Source organism: Hyperoodon ampullatus (genome assembly GCF_949752795.1).
Source record: "Hyperoodon ampullatus genome assembly, chromosome: 8".
NCBI lineage: Eukaryota > Metazoa > Chordata > Mammalia > Artiodactyla > Ziphiidae > Hyperoodon > Hyperoodon ampullatus.
The window spans coordinates 87,421,751-87,438,999 of NC_136921.1; the positions used below are offsets into that span (position 1 = coordinate 87,421,751).

The window sequence follows — 17,249 nt, forward strand, 5'->3', positions numbered from 1 at the left end:
GAAAAAGAAGTAACAACTGACACTGCAGAAATACAAAGGGTTGGGCTTCCCTGGTGGCGCAGTGGTTGAGAGTCTGCCTGCCGATGCAGGGGATATGGGTTCGTGCCCCGGTCTGGGAGGATCCCGCATGGCGCGGAGCGGCTGGGCCCGTGAGCCATGGCCGCTGAGCCTGCGTGTCCGGAGCCTGTGCTCCGCAACGGGAGAGGCCACAGCAGTGAGAGGCCCGCGTACCGCAAAAACAAAAAAAAAAAAAAAAATACAAAGGGTCATGAGAGATTACTACAAGCAACTATATGCCAATAAAATGGACAACCTGGAAGAAATGGACACATTCTTAGAAAAGCACAATCTTCCGAGACTGAACCAGGAAGAAACAGAAAATATAAAATCACAAGCACTGAAACTGAGACTGTGATTAAAAATCTTCCAACAAACAAAAGCCCAGGACCAGATGGCTTCACAGGCAAATTCTATCAAACATTTAGAGAAGAACTAACACCTGTCCTTCTCAAACTCTTCCAAAATATAGCAGAGGGAGGAACACTCCCAAACTCATTCTATGAGACCACCATCACCCTGATAGCAAAACCAGACAAAGATGCCAAAAAGAAAGAAAACTACAAGCCAATATCACTGATGAACATAGATGCAAAAATCCTCAACAAAATACTAGCAAACAGAATCCAACAGCACATTAAAAGGATCATACACCATGAACAAGTGGGGTTTATCCCAGGAATGCAAGGATTCTTCAATATACGCAAATCAATCAATGTGATACAACATATTAACAAACTGAAAGATAAAAACCATGTGATCATCTCAATAGATGCAGAAAAAACTTTCGACAAAATTCAGCACCCATTTATGATAAAAACCCTCCAGAAAGTAGGCATAGAGGGAACTTACCTCAACATAATAAAGGTTATGTATGATAAACCCACAGCGAACATCGTTCTCAGTGGTGAAAAACTGAAACCATTTCCTTGAAGGTCAGGAACAAGACAAGGTTGTGCACTCTCACCACCGTTATTTTACATAGTTTTGGAAGTTTTAGCCACAGCAATAGAGAAGAAAAAAGAAATGAATGGAATCCAAATCGGAAAAGAAGAAGTAAAGCTGTCACTGTTTGCAGATGACATGATACTATACATAGAGAATCCTAAAGATGCTACCAGAAAACTACCAGAGCTAATCAATGAATTTGGTAAAGTAGCAGGATACAAAATTAGTGCACAGAAATCTCTTGCATTCCTATACAGTAATGATGAAAAATCTGAAAGAGAAATTAAGGAAATACTCCCATTTACCACTGCAACATAAAGAATAAAATACCTAGGAATAAACCTACCTAATGAGACAAAAGACTTGTATGCAGGGCTTCCCTGGTGGCGCAGTGGTTGAGAGTCCGCCTGCCAATGCAGGGGATGCGGGTTCGTGCCCCGGTCTGGGAAGATCCCACATGCCGCGGAGCGGCTGGGTCCGTGAGCCATGGCCGCTGAGCCTGCGCGTCCGGAGCCTGTGCTCCACAGCAGGAGAGGCCACAACAGTGAGAGGCCCGTGTACCACAAAAAAAAAAAAAAAAAAAAAAGACTTGTATGCAGAAAACTATAAGACACTGATGAAAAAAATTAAAGATGATACAAACAGATGGAGAGATATACCATATTCTTCGATTGGAAGAATCCATATTGTGAAAATGATTATACTACCCAAAGCAATATACAGATTCAATGCAATCCCTATCAACTACCAATAGCATTTTTCACAGCACTAGAACAAAAAATTTCACAATTTGTATGGAAACACAAATGACCCCGAATAGCCAAAGCAATCTTGAGAACGAAAAATGGAGCTGGTGGAATCAGGCTCCTGCACTTCAAACTATACTACAAAGCTACAGTAATCAAGACAGTATGGTACTGGCACAAAAACAGAAATACAGAGCAATGGAACAGGATAGAAAGCCCAGAGATAAACCCACACACATATGGTCACCTTATCTTTGATAAAGGAGGCAAGAATATACAATGGAGAAAAGATAGCCTCTTCAATAAGTGGTGCTGGGAAAACTGGACAGCTACAAGTAAAAGAATGAAATTAGGACACTCCCTAACACCATACACAAAAATAAATTCAAAATGGATTAAGGACCTAAATGTAAGGCCAGACACTATAAAATTCTTAGAGGAAAACATAGGCAGAACACTATGACATAAATCACAGCAAGATTCTTTTTGACCCCTTTTTATTTGGAAATAAAAACAAAAATAAAAAAAGGGACCTAATGAAACTTAAAATTGCTTTTGCACAGCAAAGGAAACCACGAACAAGATGAAAAGACAACCCTCAGAATGGGAGAAAATATTTACAAATGAAGCAACTGACAAAGGATTAATCTCCAAAATTTACAAGCAGCTCATGCAGCTCAATATCAAAAAAACAACCCAATCCAAAAATGGTCAGAAGACCCAAACAGACACTTCTCCAAAGAAGATATACAGATTGCCAACAAACACGTGAAAGGATGTGCAACATCACTAATCATTAGAGAAGTGCAAATCAGAACTACAGTGAAGTATCACCTCACACCAGTCAGAATGGCCATCATCAAAAAATCTAGAAACAATAAATGCTGGAGAGTGTGTGGAGAAAAGGGAACCCTCTTGCACTGTTGGTGGGAATGTAAATTGAAACAGCCACTATGGAGAACAGTCTGGAGGTTCCTTAAAAAACTAAAAATAGAACTACCGTATGACCCAGCAACCCCACTCCTGGGCGTATACCCTGAGGAAACCATAATTCAAAAAGAGTCATGTACCACAGTGTTCATTGCAGCTCTATTTACAATAGCCAGGACATGGAAGCAACCTAGGTGTCCATTGACAGATGAATGGATAAAGAAGATGTGGCACATATATACAATGGAATATTAGCCATAAAAAGAAACGAAATTGAGTTATTTGTAGTGAGGTGGATAGACCTAGAGTCTGTCATATAGAGTGAAGTAAGTCAGAAAGAGAGAAACAAATACCATATGCTAACGCATATATACGGAATCTAAAAAAAAAAAAAAAAGGTCCTGAAGAACCTAGGGGCAGGACAGGAATAAAGACTCAGATGTAGAGAATGGACTTGAGGACACGGGGAGGGGGAAGGGTAAGCTGAGATGAAGTGAGAGAGTGGCATGGACATATATACACTACCAAATGTAAAATAGACAGCTAGTGGGAAGCAGCCATATAGCACAGGGAGATCAGCTCAGTGCTTTGTGTTCATCTAGAGGGGTGGGATAGGGAGGGTGGGAGGGAGACACGGGAGGGAGGGGATATGGGGATATATGCATATGTATAGCTGATTCAGTTTGTTATACAGCAGAAACTAACACAGCAGTGTAAAGCAATTATACTCCAATAAAGATATTTTTTAAAAAAAAGACCATAACCAAAAAAAGTGAGTCATGTTGATAGTAGGAACCCCTGATGGGATGTGATGGGAAGAGCACTTTACCTCTGTGGTCTTCCTTCCCCAAACCCTTTACGCCAGTCAAGCCATGAGCAAAACATCAAACAGATCCCAGCTGAGAGACGGTCTATGAAATACTCTCCAGAACTCCTCAAAACTCTGAAAGGTTATCAGAAACAAGGAAAGTCTGAGAAACTATCATAGCCAAGAGAAGCCTAAGGAGACATTTACCTGACAATCAAACGTAATGGGGTGTCCTGTTATGGAAAAAAAGGCATAATGTGAACAAAATGTGGACTTTAGTTAATAATCACATATCACTATTGGTTCATTAATTGTTACACGTGTACTATATTAGTGTAAGATATTAATAAAGAAAATTGGGTGTGGTGTAAAAATATATATATATTATGCAACAACTCTGAAGATCAGTTACTTTCCAGGTCCCTAAAGTTGTTGATGGTAGTTGTTTGTTTGGTGACTTTTCATTATAAAACTAATTCTATAATGTCTATATTCTTTGTTGTGTGTGCTTTCTGCTTAGTAGTCAACTAATCATTGGACTGAGGTTTCTTTAAATGCCTTCTCCCAGTCTTGTTCAAGAGACTCTGTGTGCATATTGGGGGCACACCTTCAATGTTTAGCCCGGCAGTTGACAACTCTGAATTAACCTTCAGGTTCTGCTTGTACAGAGCCTCAAGGTCAGTCAGAGGTGAAGGATTAGGACCCTCTTAGGTTCTTCCTGAACATAGCCCTGGGCATGAGCATGATCTTCTAGATTTCAGGATATCCTTGAGCTTTTCTAAGCCCCTATGGACATCTCATTCCTTAGCTTTTCCTACTAAGTTTTTTGGGTAGCCTATTATTTGCCTTAACTGTTGTAGACTGCCTCAGGCAGCTGTCAAATTAATTAGTTACCTCTAAGTGTTTTTGACAAGTGTTTCTGAGGATGGGGGGTACATGCACGGAAGGCTTTTTTGCACTGGGGGGCACAGAATCAGGTCAGAGAAAGATAGTCTTCCCAGTGGCTGCCAGGCAACTCTGGTTGCAAGTTGTTGATGGGTGGGGGAATGGGACGTGGGAATAAGCCAAATTAAAATACCACAAAGCTCATTATTGTTTTTCTTGAGTCAATACTCTCCAGATTGCTACAAGCCTTTGGTTAATTTCCAGAGTCCTGGCAATTTTTGCCTTTTTGCTTTGGTGCTTTGATGGAGGACTTTTTGGAGGTCCTTTCTCCACTGTTTCTGCTGACGTCACTCCTGCTATTCCTTTTGAGAAGACTTATGCTTATTCCAATTCCTGTTCCTTTGTAAGTGACCAGCTATAAGTGACAGGTTTTGTTGTTTTCTTTGTTTAATTGGAGTTTTTAAGATCTTCAGCTCTGTTCTGAAATTTCATAATGATGTGACGATGTGAGCCTTTTTGTACCCATTGAGCTGGGTCCTTTAGAATTTCCACTGTTTCTTTGAAATACTTTCTTCTTTACTGTTTCTCTTTCTGATAGTCATATTTCAAAGATGTTGGACTTTGTGAAATGGCCCTCTGATTTTTATCTTTTCTTCTTGTTTTTTTTTTTTTTTTTTTTTTTTTTTTTTTTTTTTTTTTGTGGTACGCGGGCCTCTCACTGCTGTGGCCTCTCCCGTTGCGGAGCACAGGCTCCGGATGCGCAGGCTCAGCAGCCATGGCCCACGGGCCCAGCCGCTCCGCGGCATATGGGATCCTCCCAGACCGGGGCACGAACCCGTATCCCCTGCATCGGCAGGCGGACTCTCAACCACTGCGCCACCAGGGAGGCCCTCTTCTTGTTTTTTATATCTTGAACTTTTCATTCTACTTTGAGATTTCTTTGACTTTGAATTTCCAACTCCTCTATTGAATTCTTATTTCTATTATAAATTTCCCAGGAACTTTTTCTTATCACTTTTTTTTTGTAGTATTCTGTTCTGGTTTCATCTTTTTTTAAAATCACTCTGAGAATAGTGATATTAGTTGTTTTTTAAAAAATTAAAATGCTTCAGCTCTCTGTACTGTTTCCTCTGAATTCTTTTCTGTTTATCCCTCTTGGCTATTCATATAAAAGAATGAGGCACAAATAAATATATGGGAATATTCTCTGCTGAAAAAGTAATGTGAATGTGTCACTTTTTTCCAGTCCAGATGCTAATGTGTCCCTATTTTTTGGTTAGTTATGTGTTAGCTACTTGCTTATTAAGGTCTGTTTGATTCAAAATAAGTCCCATATGTCTTCCGCTTTGGGGCATCAGTTGTGCTGCAGCATGGTCTTTCTCGTACCTTTTTCTGTTTGTGTTTCCTGTGCTTTAGCATGCTGGTCTGCAGCTGCTTTCCATTACTTGTGGTCATCCATCACTGTATGGATCAAGGTTCACTGAGTTCTTCAGCACTCATCAGTGACTCATTCTGTGCTGGGGGACAGGCTTTGCTTAGGGACTCTGTCTGGTATAAAGAAAGGTTCATAATAACCCAGCAATTCCATTCCTGGGTATATGCCCCAAAAGCTTGAAAACAGGTATTTAAGCAAAAACTTACACATGAGTGTTCATAGAAACATTATTCACAGTAGCCAAAATCTAGAAACAACCCAGATGTTCATCGGCTGACGAATAGATCAACAGAAATGTGGTACATCCATACAATGGAATATTATTTGGCCATAAAGGGAATGAGGTATTGGCTCATGCTACAACATGGATGCTACAACATTGACAACAATATGCTAAGTGAAAGAAACTAATCACAAAACGCCACCCATTATGATTTAATGTATATAAAAAGTCCAGAATAGACAAATATATAGGGACAAGAGATACATTAGTGGTTGCTTAGGAGTGTAATCAGTAAAGAGCCTGTGGTTTCATGAAAATACTCTAAAATTGACTGTGGTGGTGGTTGTACATACCTGTGAATGGAGGCATACCTTGTCTTATGATGCTTCACTCTATTGTACTTTGCAGCATTATTGTAAAAAACTGAAGGTTTGTGGCAACCCTGCGTTGAGCAAGTCTGTTGTCATCATTTTACGAACAACGTTTGCTCACTTCATTTCTCTGTGTCACATTTTGGTAATTCTTGAAATATTTCAAACTTTTTCATTATTGTGTTTATTATAGCGATCAGTGATCTTTGCTATTCTAATTGTTTTTTGTTTTATATTTTTAAATTAATGTTTATGTACATTTTTTTAGACATAATGCTGTTGCACACTTAATAGACTACAGGATAAGTGTAAACATAATTTTATAGGCACTAGGAAACGAGAAAACTCAAGTGACTCGTTTTATTGTGATATTTGCTTTATTGTGGTATCTGGACCTGAACTCACAATATCTCACAGGTATGCCTGTATGTTAAAAACCATGGGTGAATAGTATGGTATGTGAATTATATTTCCATAAAGCTGTTTAAAAAAAGAAAGGCTTATAAGGGTTTTGAACAGACTGTTCCAGAAGCTTCTGTACAAGTCCTTAGCTATATCAGGCTCTCCTCACATCCAGGTCACATGAGTGCATCTGCTCTTGTTAGCACTTTCCATGTTAAATGCTTGCTTTAATTTTCTTCAGTAGAGCTTTCATCCCCATCACTTACTCTAGACTTTTCAGGATCAAGGCCTGGATTTTTTTTTCCCCAATTCTTTTAGCTTGTTGAAATTATTGACATTTTTTTTAACTTTTTATCCCTCTGCTAAAAATCCTGTGAAAGAATTGTTTTTTTCTGACTTACAAGTCTAGCTACTGTTTCAGATTTGGTGTTTGGTCTATATCGAGTAAATAACATAAGTGTTATAGCCACATGTCTTATAAATTAAAACTTAACTGTCTTGATTCATTCACTGTTGGCAATTTTACAAACCAGACCTTAAAAAGCTGTTGAATAAGAAACTTCAGGAGCTATGGGTGAATTCAGGATTAGTAAATTTCCTGCCTTCAGACCTGTCATCAAGTTAGTAGTGGTTCATTTCCCGTGGACCTGAAAATCCACATATATTAGCCCAGGGAGCCTAGTGTTATGGGAAACAGGACGTTAGGGATGGCAGGTCTCAGATGACATTGAGAGGTGGTGATTTCATGCACTGAGGAGAAAATTTTCAAAGTAATTGGCAAACTTCTCTTCCTCTGCCTTCCTGTTGACATTACTCCACACTGCCCTTCTCTTTCACAATCTCTTTCCTTTTCCTTGGTGTAGGCTTATGTTTCTATGATTCTTGATTTTTTTCTTCAAATAATCTTTAGAGTTTTTCAGTTTTCACATCTCTTTCTCAATATATTTGTCATCAGAGTGCCATTCTTCTTGTCTTAAATACATGCAGACCAAATGTGTCTGTCTCTCCGTTATTCCTTCTGTCCCTTTTTCCCAAAGAACTCAGGTTCTGTTATAATACCTGTTACAATTCTCTTGGAGACTCTTTTGACCACTTCAAAAATGTACTGGTTCCAGTTTATTGCATTTTTGGCTGCAAAGCAAAAGCAGTTACCTTTATCAATTTTTAACTATATTTCCATGGCTTAGATTACCCCTTCACCTCTAATGAGATGACACTTCTCAGAGTCACCCCTGGCCTTTCTTTTCCACTCTCTGCTTGTATCATACTAACCTATGGCTAGAAATCACTTCTTGTTCATACCTGCTGGATTGCTGTAGTGTTTCTGACCAAAAGGTTAAGGAAAATCAGGAAATATTTATTGAAGTGTACCTTTTTATCTTGGTATCTAATGTATTGTTTACTTCATATTTATAGAACCACACTTGACTCATATTACCAGTAAATGTGCAGCAGAGCATTAAATTAGAGGATGAATAATTAACAAATTGATGGATCTCAGAAAATACCCAGAGCCCTTCATTCATCTTACTAAAATGAATCTCTTCACAGGGCTTGAATTCACAGCCAAGAACAATTTCAATCATAATGCTACATATACAAGTTCTTAATAAAGTTCTTGTATATTTTTATACTGTAGTTATCTAATTATAGACATCAGAGGCCAGTCTTCAAATGATATTTCAAAGCAAATTTGTATTTTTAAAATTAAAATAGCTATGAATTTCCATTGTGAGAGTAATAGATGTGCACATAAATATTTTTAGAGACTATATAAAAACTCAGCTATAAGCCATTCAAATTGGCTTTTTTTGTTTGTTTGTTTTTGCGGTACGCGGGCCTCTCACTGCTGCGGCCTCTCCCATTGCGGAGCACAGGCTCCGGACGCGCAGGCCCAGCAGCCATGGCCCACGGGCCCAGCCGCTCTGCGGCATGCGGGATCCTCCCAGACCGGGGCACGAACCCGCGTCCCCTGCATCGGCAGGCGGACCCTGAACCACTGCGCCACCAGGGAAGCCCCAAATTGGCTTTTTAATACATATCATTCCATACAGTTTTTATCTGTATATCTATATACATTTGTTAAAAGCAGGTTTGTATCTCACAACCATGTTAATATTATAGATAGAATCAATTTAGATTTTGTGACAAGGGAAAATGGCTGAAGTAGATTAGAAGATAAGCTGTACGAAAGCTAGGAAAACAAGTCCATGTTAACTGAAGGAAAACAATGAAGACAATCTAAATAAATTACTAAATTCAATCTACCATATGATTTGAGTTGGAAAATGACATAAGAACAATGTAAAGAACTATGTCCTTTATAACTCACCAGAAAGTTGTCTGGGAGACTATGCTGTGAAATTACTTGTAGATGAGACTCTAAAACACAATGAAATGGTTCTGTTTTTTTCCTCCCTGAAAATGGAAATTATACTTTTTTTTTTCCATATTAGAGGTAATTGTGGAAAAAAATTAAGAAACTAAGACCCCAAAAGAAGAAAGTCACTCAAAATTCCACTGACAATAGAATTATATTTCGTTAGACTTCTTTATAATTTTTGCAGAATTAGAATGTCATAAATGCTTCTCCATTTTTTTTTTTTGCTACTTAGCAATATTTTATGAGCCTCTCATGCCAGTACATACGGTTCTACCTAATATTTAGTGGCGAAATAGTATTCTGTTTTAGAATGTGTGTTAGTTTACTTAAATAGCCCCCTATTTAGGTGGTAATCCAGTTTTAGCTGTTCTACACAGTGCTGTGATGGATATTCTCATACATACTTAGCATGCTTTTTGGATTATTTTCTCAGGATAAACATTGTTGTGTCAAAGGGTACATGCATGTTTCATCTGGTTGCCAAACTGCCTGACAGAAAGGAATTACAAATTTATTGTTACATCCAAGATAAGCTAAGCCTATGCCCATTGTGTGCTGTACTGCATCATTAGTGTGACTGCATAATTACACAAAGCCACAGCATTGAAATTTGTATTACAGTGGAGTTCCTTGTGTCTTAGAATTCTACATATTAAAGGGGTTAAGTCCAGCAGTGAGGGAAGTGTTTACATTCGCAACTTGGATTGCATGGTATTCATTTTGGAAAGCAGAGCTTTTCAGCCAGCAGTTAAATGGTGACACAGCATGTGTTGGTATTTTGCTGTTTCTGGGACTTGGTGACAGGCCATGATCCTTTATTACCTTAGATGAGTGACCGAGGAGGTGGTGTTCCTCTGAGGAAAATTGACCGACTCTTCAACTACATGTATTCAACTGCACCCCGGCCTCGTGTTGAGACGTCCCGAGCAGTGCCCTTGGTATGTGATCAAGAAATTGTGAAGCAGGTTTTTGTGACTTGTCATAAAATAATTTACCACATAAATCAGTTAAGCCATTGTGTAGGTTTCACCACAAGGACGAAAGGAAGCTATTAGGGGGGAAAAAACCCACTTTCCTCTGAATTTATAGTTTTTAAAATGCTTTTTTTTTTTTAAATGATAAGAGCATAGGACAAGGAGTATGGTTTTAGAGTTCTTGTTGCCAAGGTTAATAGTGGTGTGTCAGTAGTTTCCATGTGGTAAACCACATTTTGATATACTATCTCTAATGTGAAGCCTAAATTACCAGCTTTACTAGTACTTGGTTTAATCTTCAGTGTTTGTTTGTTTTTTCCCCTCAAGTACTTGTAATTAGAAAGATTACATGTTTTGAGACTGAGAGGTATGACTAGAGCTCTGATCAGTTTAACTGCCAACCTGAAAATGGCTCAAATGATAATTGCGTTGATGGGTTTTTTAATTGATCATAGTCACCTATTTTCAGGTTTTAATAAGGTTAGCTTTTGAATGGACTCATTCATGGTCCTGCAACACCCAGAAAAGCACTTCGCCAGATCTAGTACCTGTAATTCTGGAAAAACTCTTGTTCTTCCAGGCTTTGAAGGTTCTCTGGCATATACACTGGAGTTATGCTGTAACATGATTAAAAACAGTATAAGATGGGTCTATTTTAGACTCTTTCCTAGGAAGTTACTAAAAGGACTTCATTCTAATTGCACAGCACATTCTAGTTACACAGCACAGATTCTGTAGCTACAACTGTAATACAGTTCACGTCTTACCAAACTTTTAAAATGATTGCTCTAGCAATGTGCTTTTCAAGTTGAGATATGGGTAGGCATCCATGTGCTGTGGGACAGAAAAGGTCAGATAAACACTAGTATCTTCTTAGATTCTGATTTTACTCTAAGAAGTGGAGAAAAGGGATATGCTGCTTTTGTAGTGAACAAACATTGTAGAATTTTTGTGGAGAGCAGCATAGTGTTCTAGTCCAGACTATGAATCTAAACTGTCTGGTCCATTCTCAGCTGTACTACATCCTAGCTGTGTAGCCTTAGGAATATTTTTGACCTTTCAATACCATAGTTTCCCCATCTTTAAATTTCGAATTATGGACTTCCCTGGAGGTCCAATAGTTAAGACTCCGTGCTTCCACCGCAGGGGGTACGGGTTCGATCCCTGGTTGGGGAACTAAAATCCCACATGCAGCGTGGTGTGGCAAAAAAAAAAATCGAATTATTATAAAGACTGAGTTAATATATCTAAAATGCTTTTTATAGTACCTGGCACATAGTAAATGCCATGTAAGTGTTTGTTTAGGATGCAAAATTTACTTGAGTTTTTAAGAAAACAGGAGGCTTGATGTGGCACAGGCTGCCCATACATCTACACAGCCTTACCGAGGGTAAGCCTATTGTTAAGCTTTTACAGAGCCTCATTCCTGATGTCATGACCCCTTTGTAAGTGGACCCAGTAGGCAAGCACTGGCGCAGCTGGGGAAAGGCTGCTTGACCTCCACAGGAGTGGTCATCAGGTCATACCTGATTACTGAGAGCTTCCTCCACGTGGATGCCTTCTGGTGGGCATCTACATAGATGGAATGTCTTCACACTGTAAGCCTCTTCAGAGAGGACTGTCCACACTTCCCTCTTCCAGACGTTCTCTGTTAATCCAGTTTTGTTCTTTCCAAGTTTCTGACCAGCCAGCCCGTTTGCCACTGCCCATGGTCCATGTAGGTGTTCCACTTTGAATTCCACCCACTGGTAGGATTTGCTTTCACTCCTATCCTTCAGGCCCGGCCCTGAGAGGGGCTGTAGTGAAAGGGCAGTCCCCTTTTGGCTGGTGTGGGACACTGTAGATCCAGCAGTGGACCAGGCCCATGCTGTTTTACTTTTATGTTAACTACTTACAGGGGAAGCCTGATGGGTCCACAGGTGTGGTAGGTTCAGGGAGAGGCAGTGATAAAGTAGATCAGGTACCATGGGATCCTGAGCCACCTGCTCATGCAGTTTTCTTGGGGCCATTTCTAGAGCCACTTAATGTATCAGTCAGGGTCCCACCTGGAAAGAGATAGCTCAAATTATAATTCAAGGAAGGCTTATCTACGAAGAGACAAATTATAGAAATAGGGGTGGGATAGCACAGGAATCCTGGCTAGCAGCAGCAGAGCTGTCACCACCCTGACTCAAGGGGAGAAGGAGAAGATAGCAGAACCCAGAAGGGAAAGTTGCAGAGCAGCTGCTTACTCTCCAGGGACCTAGCCTGCCCAGGGGAAGCAACCTCAGTGAGAAAGAAGCAGGGGATGAATACCCTGACTTGACTCCCTTGGAACTCCTACTGGGTTCCCCATTGGCGAGACCCACTGGAACCAGAGGGCACAGAAATCCACTGACATCTGTTCAGGTCAGCCTCCCAGGGCAAGGAGAAATGTGGAGAATGGATAGTTGATTTGGAGGGGTAAACAGAAACTCTGGTTTAAAAAAATCAAGTAATACATGATAGAGGTAGATAAGGCCAGAGCCTGGATTTGTTAATAGCACTGATTCCTGAATCCACATACACTCTTTACTGAAGTACTATATGGAACGTCATTGAACATCTGAGTTGGTGATAAAACCCTTTTTTACATTTATCCAAATGTTCTTCTTTGTATTAAAGAATTGGTAGGATTTATCCAGGTAAAGAAGGCCATTCCAGATACTGGGAACAGAATGAACAGACACAGATGTGAAAAATAACATGATCTGTTTGAGGGACTTAAGAGCAGGAGATTTACTTCAGCTGGACTGGAGAGTGGGTGGATAGACCTGATCTTACAGTCTTGAAAGCTCTTTAGAAGCTTGGATTTTTAGGCAGTGGGTCGGGATGATGGAGGTGGGGTGGGTTTTGAGGTGCTTCGAAGATTTTTAAGCAGGGGAAGTGACCTGTCAGTGAGAATTAAAAGAGAACTATTAGGGATCTCTTCAGGTTCAGAACATGGGCTGCAGTTCTTGGTGTGAGGCCATGACATAGATCTGTTAGGCTGCCACCAGGCTCTTTCTACTCTTGCTCCTGAGAGAGGCCATGTTTTATATAGTATCACCAAAAGCAGTATTGGGATGCTCTGGAGCAGGGCAATAAAGAAGAGAAGAAACGTGCTTCTTCTAGACCCCCACAGGTCGCTTTATACAAATAAGAAGAATGAGGAATTTTAAATGACCAGAGGGAAGCCATCTAATGCAGTACTCAACTGGGCTGCAGCTTGATCATTTTTAATACTTAAGTATTAACTGATCTTTTAGATGCGGGCTCTGATAGCCCTGGGATACTCCAATAACGTTTATTTTAATTAGAGAAGTATTTCAGTACGTGGCTTTCCGAATAGAATTTCATTTTTCTCATCAAACAGGCTGGTTTTGGTTACGGATTGCCCATATCACGCCTTTATGCACAGTACTTCCAAGGAGACCTAAAGCTGTATTCCCTAGAGGGCTATGGGACAGATGCGGTTATCTACATTAAGGTAATGACCATAGTCTTCTGGACTTAATGATACTTCTTTGATTATAAGATGCCAGCATTTAACTGTAATGAAATTTTCTTCTACCTCGTGCTATTAAAATATAAATGTTTTTATAACAAGGATCTCATCTGTTTTGACAAATGATCTCTTTGACTATAGGTAAGAAATGCTCATCTATAATGATCAGGACTTTGTTAATAGAAAAAAAACTGAGTTAAAGTGGGGAGTCAAAAACTTACGTTAAAATTAAATTTGTAAGATAAGACACATGAATTGACATTGATTCACCAGCCTTTTGCTGTACTTGCTGAGGCCTTTCATTTGCATATGGGTCTGCAGATTGAAGTTTCAATTGTCTTTCTTGCAGAAGCTATACTTACAATACATTGTTTTGGTTTCTTTAATCAAAGAAACAGCCAAGTGCATAATCCTTGTTGATTATTATGCAGTTCCTTACAGTTGTCTTCTGATTTGACAGCAATTTTTATGTGACTTTCCTTCATGAGTCTTTATGAAACATTCATCTTAGTTTTCAAAGAACTCCCCCGCCCATTTTTTGTGCTTTGTTAAAAGCAATACTTAGATTAAGTTACAATGACAGATTTAAGTATATTAACAGATTTAGGAACAATTACTGGTGACTCTTCGTAAGCATATAGCTCACCTGGTGGAAACACACTTGCCTGGGTTGTTCCATGTGTTTATCTGACAAATCAGTATAAATTACAGGGATAGAAAGCGCTGGATTAGTTCAGCAGTGGGCTGTTGGTACCTAATTTTTTAGCGACGCTAGTTTCTTGTTCTGGCCACTAGATGGCACCTATTTTATAGGAAATGCTAAAGACCAGAAAAAGTAAAAAAAGTAAAAGAAAAAGTAAAATTTGTCTGAAAAGGTTAAGTTCTTTCAAGATAATTTTCTTTTTTTGAACCATCTCAATTGTGAGGAACTTAAAAACATTGCCTTCATGATGCCCTTTTTATCATCAAATGTAACATTTTTGTTTGAGTCTATAGATCAAGGAGTTCCAGCATAAAGAGAATATGATGTATAGGTGAAAGGTTTGTAGCTCCATTTTGGAAAAAAATAGAATACATGAAGTCTTATAGAATAATTAAGGTCCTTCCTTACTATTATTGGAATGAAACTTCCAGTTCAATATTTTCTACATCTTGGGGAATACCTGTGGCTTAAGGTTGAAACCCTACCAAAATTCCTAATTTGAAGATAATGAGGAACATAGTTTATCTCAATGATACACAGGAAGCTGAAATAGAACGGTGAATTAATTGTGATAATATGTTAGAAACATGAAATTACAATCAGCCCTCTGTATACCTGGGTTCCATATCCATAGATCCAAACACGAATCAAAAATATTTGAAGAAAAAAGAAATTCCAGAAAGTTGCAAAAAGCAGAACTTGAATTTGCTGCACATCAGCAAGTATTTACATAATATCTACATTGTATTTGTATAGCATTTACCTTGTATTAGCTATTATAATTAATCTAGAGATGATTTAAAGTATACAGGAGGATAGGTAAAGATGATACGCAGATACTACAGTATTTTATATAAGCGACTTGAGCATGGGCAGACTTTGGTATGCATGTGGGGGTGGGGTGGTGATACAGAGGGTTAACTCTGCATGATGCAGAAATCATGTATGCTGTAACTAACATTGGTGACTTTAATGTAGGAGAAGACACAGGATCAAACCCAGATTTCATTAAATGATTGTACGATTACATGTTAAGGTACATATGTGAATTTTTATGCTTTTACACTTAACTGACTTCTTCAGTTAACCAACTTCTGTTCGTCATGTTTTATAAGAATGTCTATCACATGTGTGTAAAACTTCAATCCAGCAGCTCCCAGGCTGTCTGGAGAATTACCGCAAGCAATAAACTCAACATGCACATCAAGCAGTTGCCATAGGCTTAGTAAATAACACATTTCAAATATGTGCTCTATTTTAAAATGTATGTAGATGGTCTTATGTTTGATAAAATACAAATCCAATAAAGTATTGTTTAATTTGTAGTAACCTTTTTGCCATTGTAGATTTTCTCAAATAATGCATTCTAAAAAAATGTCTGGGGCTTCCCTGGTGGCGCAGTGGTTGAGAGTCCGCCTGCCGATGCAGGGGACACGGGTTCATGCCCCGATCCCGGAGGATCCCACATGCCGCGGGGCGGCTGGGCCCGCGAGCCATGGCCGCGGAGCCTGTGTGTGTCCGGAGCCTGTGCTCCGCAACGGGAGAGGCCGCGGCGGTGAGAGGCCCACGTACAGAAAAAAAAAAAAAAAAAAAAAAAAATGTCTGATTTAGGTCCTGCTTTGACTTTCAGGCTCTGTCAACAGAATCAATAGAAAGACTCCCGGTGTATAACAAAGCTGCCTGGAAGCATTACAACACCAACCACGAGGCTGACGACTGGTGTGTTCCCAGCAGAGAACCAAAAGACATGACAACATTCCGCAGTGCCTAGACACACTTGGGACCCCTGGAAAATCCAGATGTGTTTTTTTTTATTAAATTTGGAAGGGATGGTGTTCAGAACTACATTATACCAAATACTTCATGTGTCGTTTTCACAGTTAACTATTTGGGTAGATAGAATAAGTGGTAAGTTAAATTCCATTTATGCCTGTTAAATCTCCTAAAGGATGAAATTGTACCTATTTTGCACTTAAATTTTCACAGTTAATTGAACATTTTTAAACAACTGTAGTTCTGGTCAACTTTCTCTTTACGGTAGACTTCAGAAGCGTAGAAGTCTTTGGGTTTCTACAGGAAGCTGTGTTGTTTTTTAAGAAATACTTTTATGTCTGCTAGAAACATTTCCTTAATATCGATTAGCCAGTTAGCCATCTTTCTGTTTTAGAGGAGTTCTGCCAGCCTTTATTTAGTAATGGCAGATGTAATAAGATGATCTACAGATTTACATGACTGACGACAATTAAAGTAGTAAACAGTTGCCCTGTTAAGTGTAGAACCAGCCACCTTTCAGCACCTACATGCATTGTCTTCACTCTGAAGTTAATGTATCATGTTTTAATTTTATTGCAAAGGATTGTCATGATTGATTTCCTATGGAACTAAGCCAAGATCATGGGCAATCTACTTTGAATATGCTTATGATTAATGCAATGGGAAATTTTTATACTAAAACCTAACAGCTGCTAAAATTCTAAATTGAATTTAAGAAATTGAGGGCAGAACAGTGAGTCCCCAAAACTGTACTAACGATTGTTGAGATGACCTGGGGGAGCTTTTGAGAAAGGTTTTCTGAGTCCTACTCCAGACATACAGAATCAGACGCTGCGGCTGGAGCCCAGGAATCTCAATTTTTATAACACTTCCTAGATGAGTCTGATGCCTCACCTAGTTAGGAAGCCACGCTTTTAAAGTGAGTAATGATGATACCACATTTGCTAACATAACAGATCTTTAGATTTTGGTTTTCACCTATTGAAAGGTCAGACTTCTAGACTCTAGGAACAAACTGGTGCAATTAGAAGCATAATTGGAAGCAAGAGACAAGTTGGCTACAGAAGAGTCAGGAAACCAAAGGATTAGAACTGTAAATGCACAGG

At 39.2% G+C, this 17,249-nt stretch overlaps 1 protein-coding gene across 1 annotated transcript in view; it reads left to right on the plus strand.

Moving 5' to 3' along the window:
• Positions 1-16,227, plus strand: part of PDK1 (pyruvate dehydrogenase kinase 1) — a gene marked incomplete at its 5' end in the record, with an annotated part of 36,762 nt that extends 20,535 nt beyond the window's left edge. Inside the window, 3 exons of the mRNA XM_079709866.1 lie at positions 10,016-10,126; positions 13,536-13,649; positions 16,001-16,227. Coding sequence (XP_079565992.1) covers positions 10,016-10,126; positions 13,536-13,649; positions 16,001-16,141 — 366 coding nt within the window. The 3' untranslated portion in view covers positions 16,142-16,227. The remainder of the gene's footprint in view (positions 1-10,015; positions 10,127-13,535; positions 13,650-16,000) is intronic.
• Between the last annotated feature and the right edge of the window lie 1,022 nt (positions 16,228-17,249).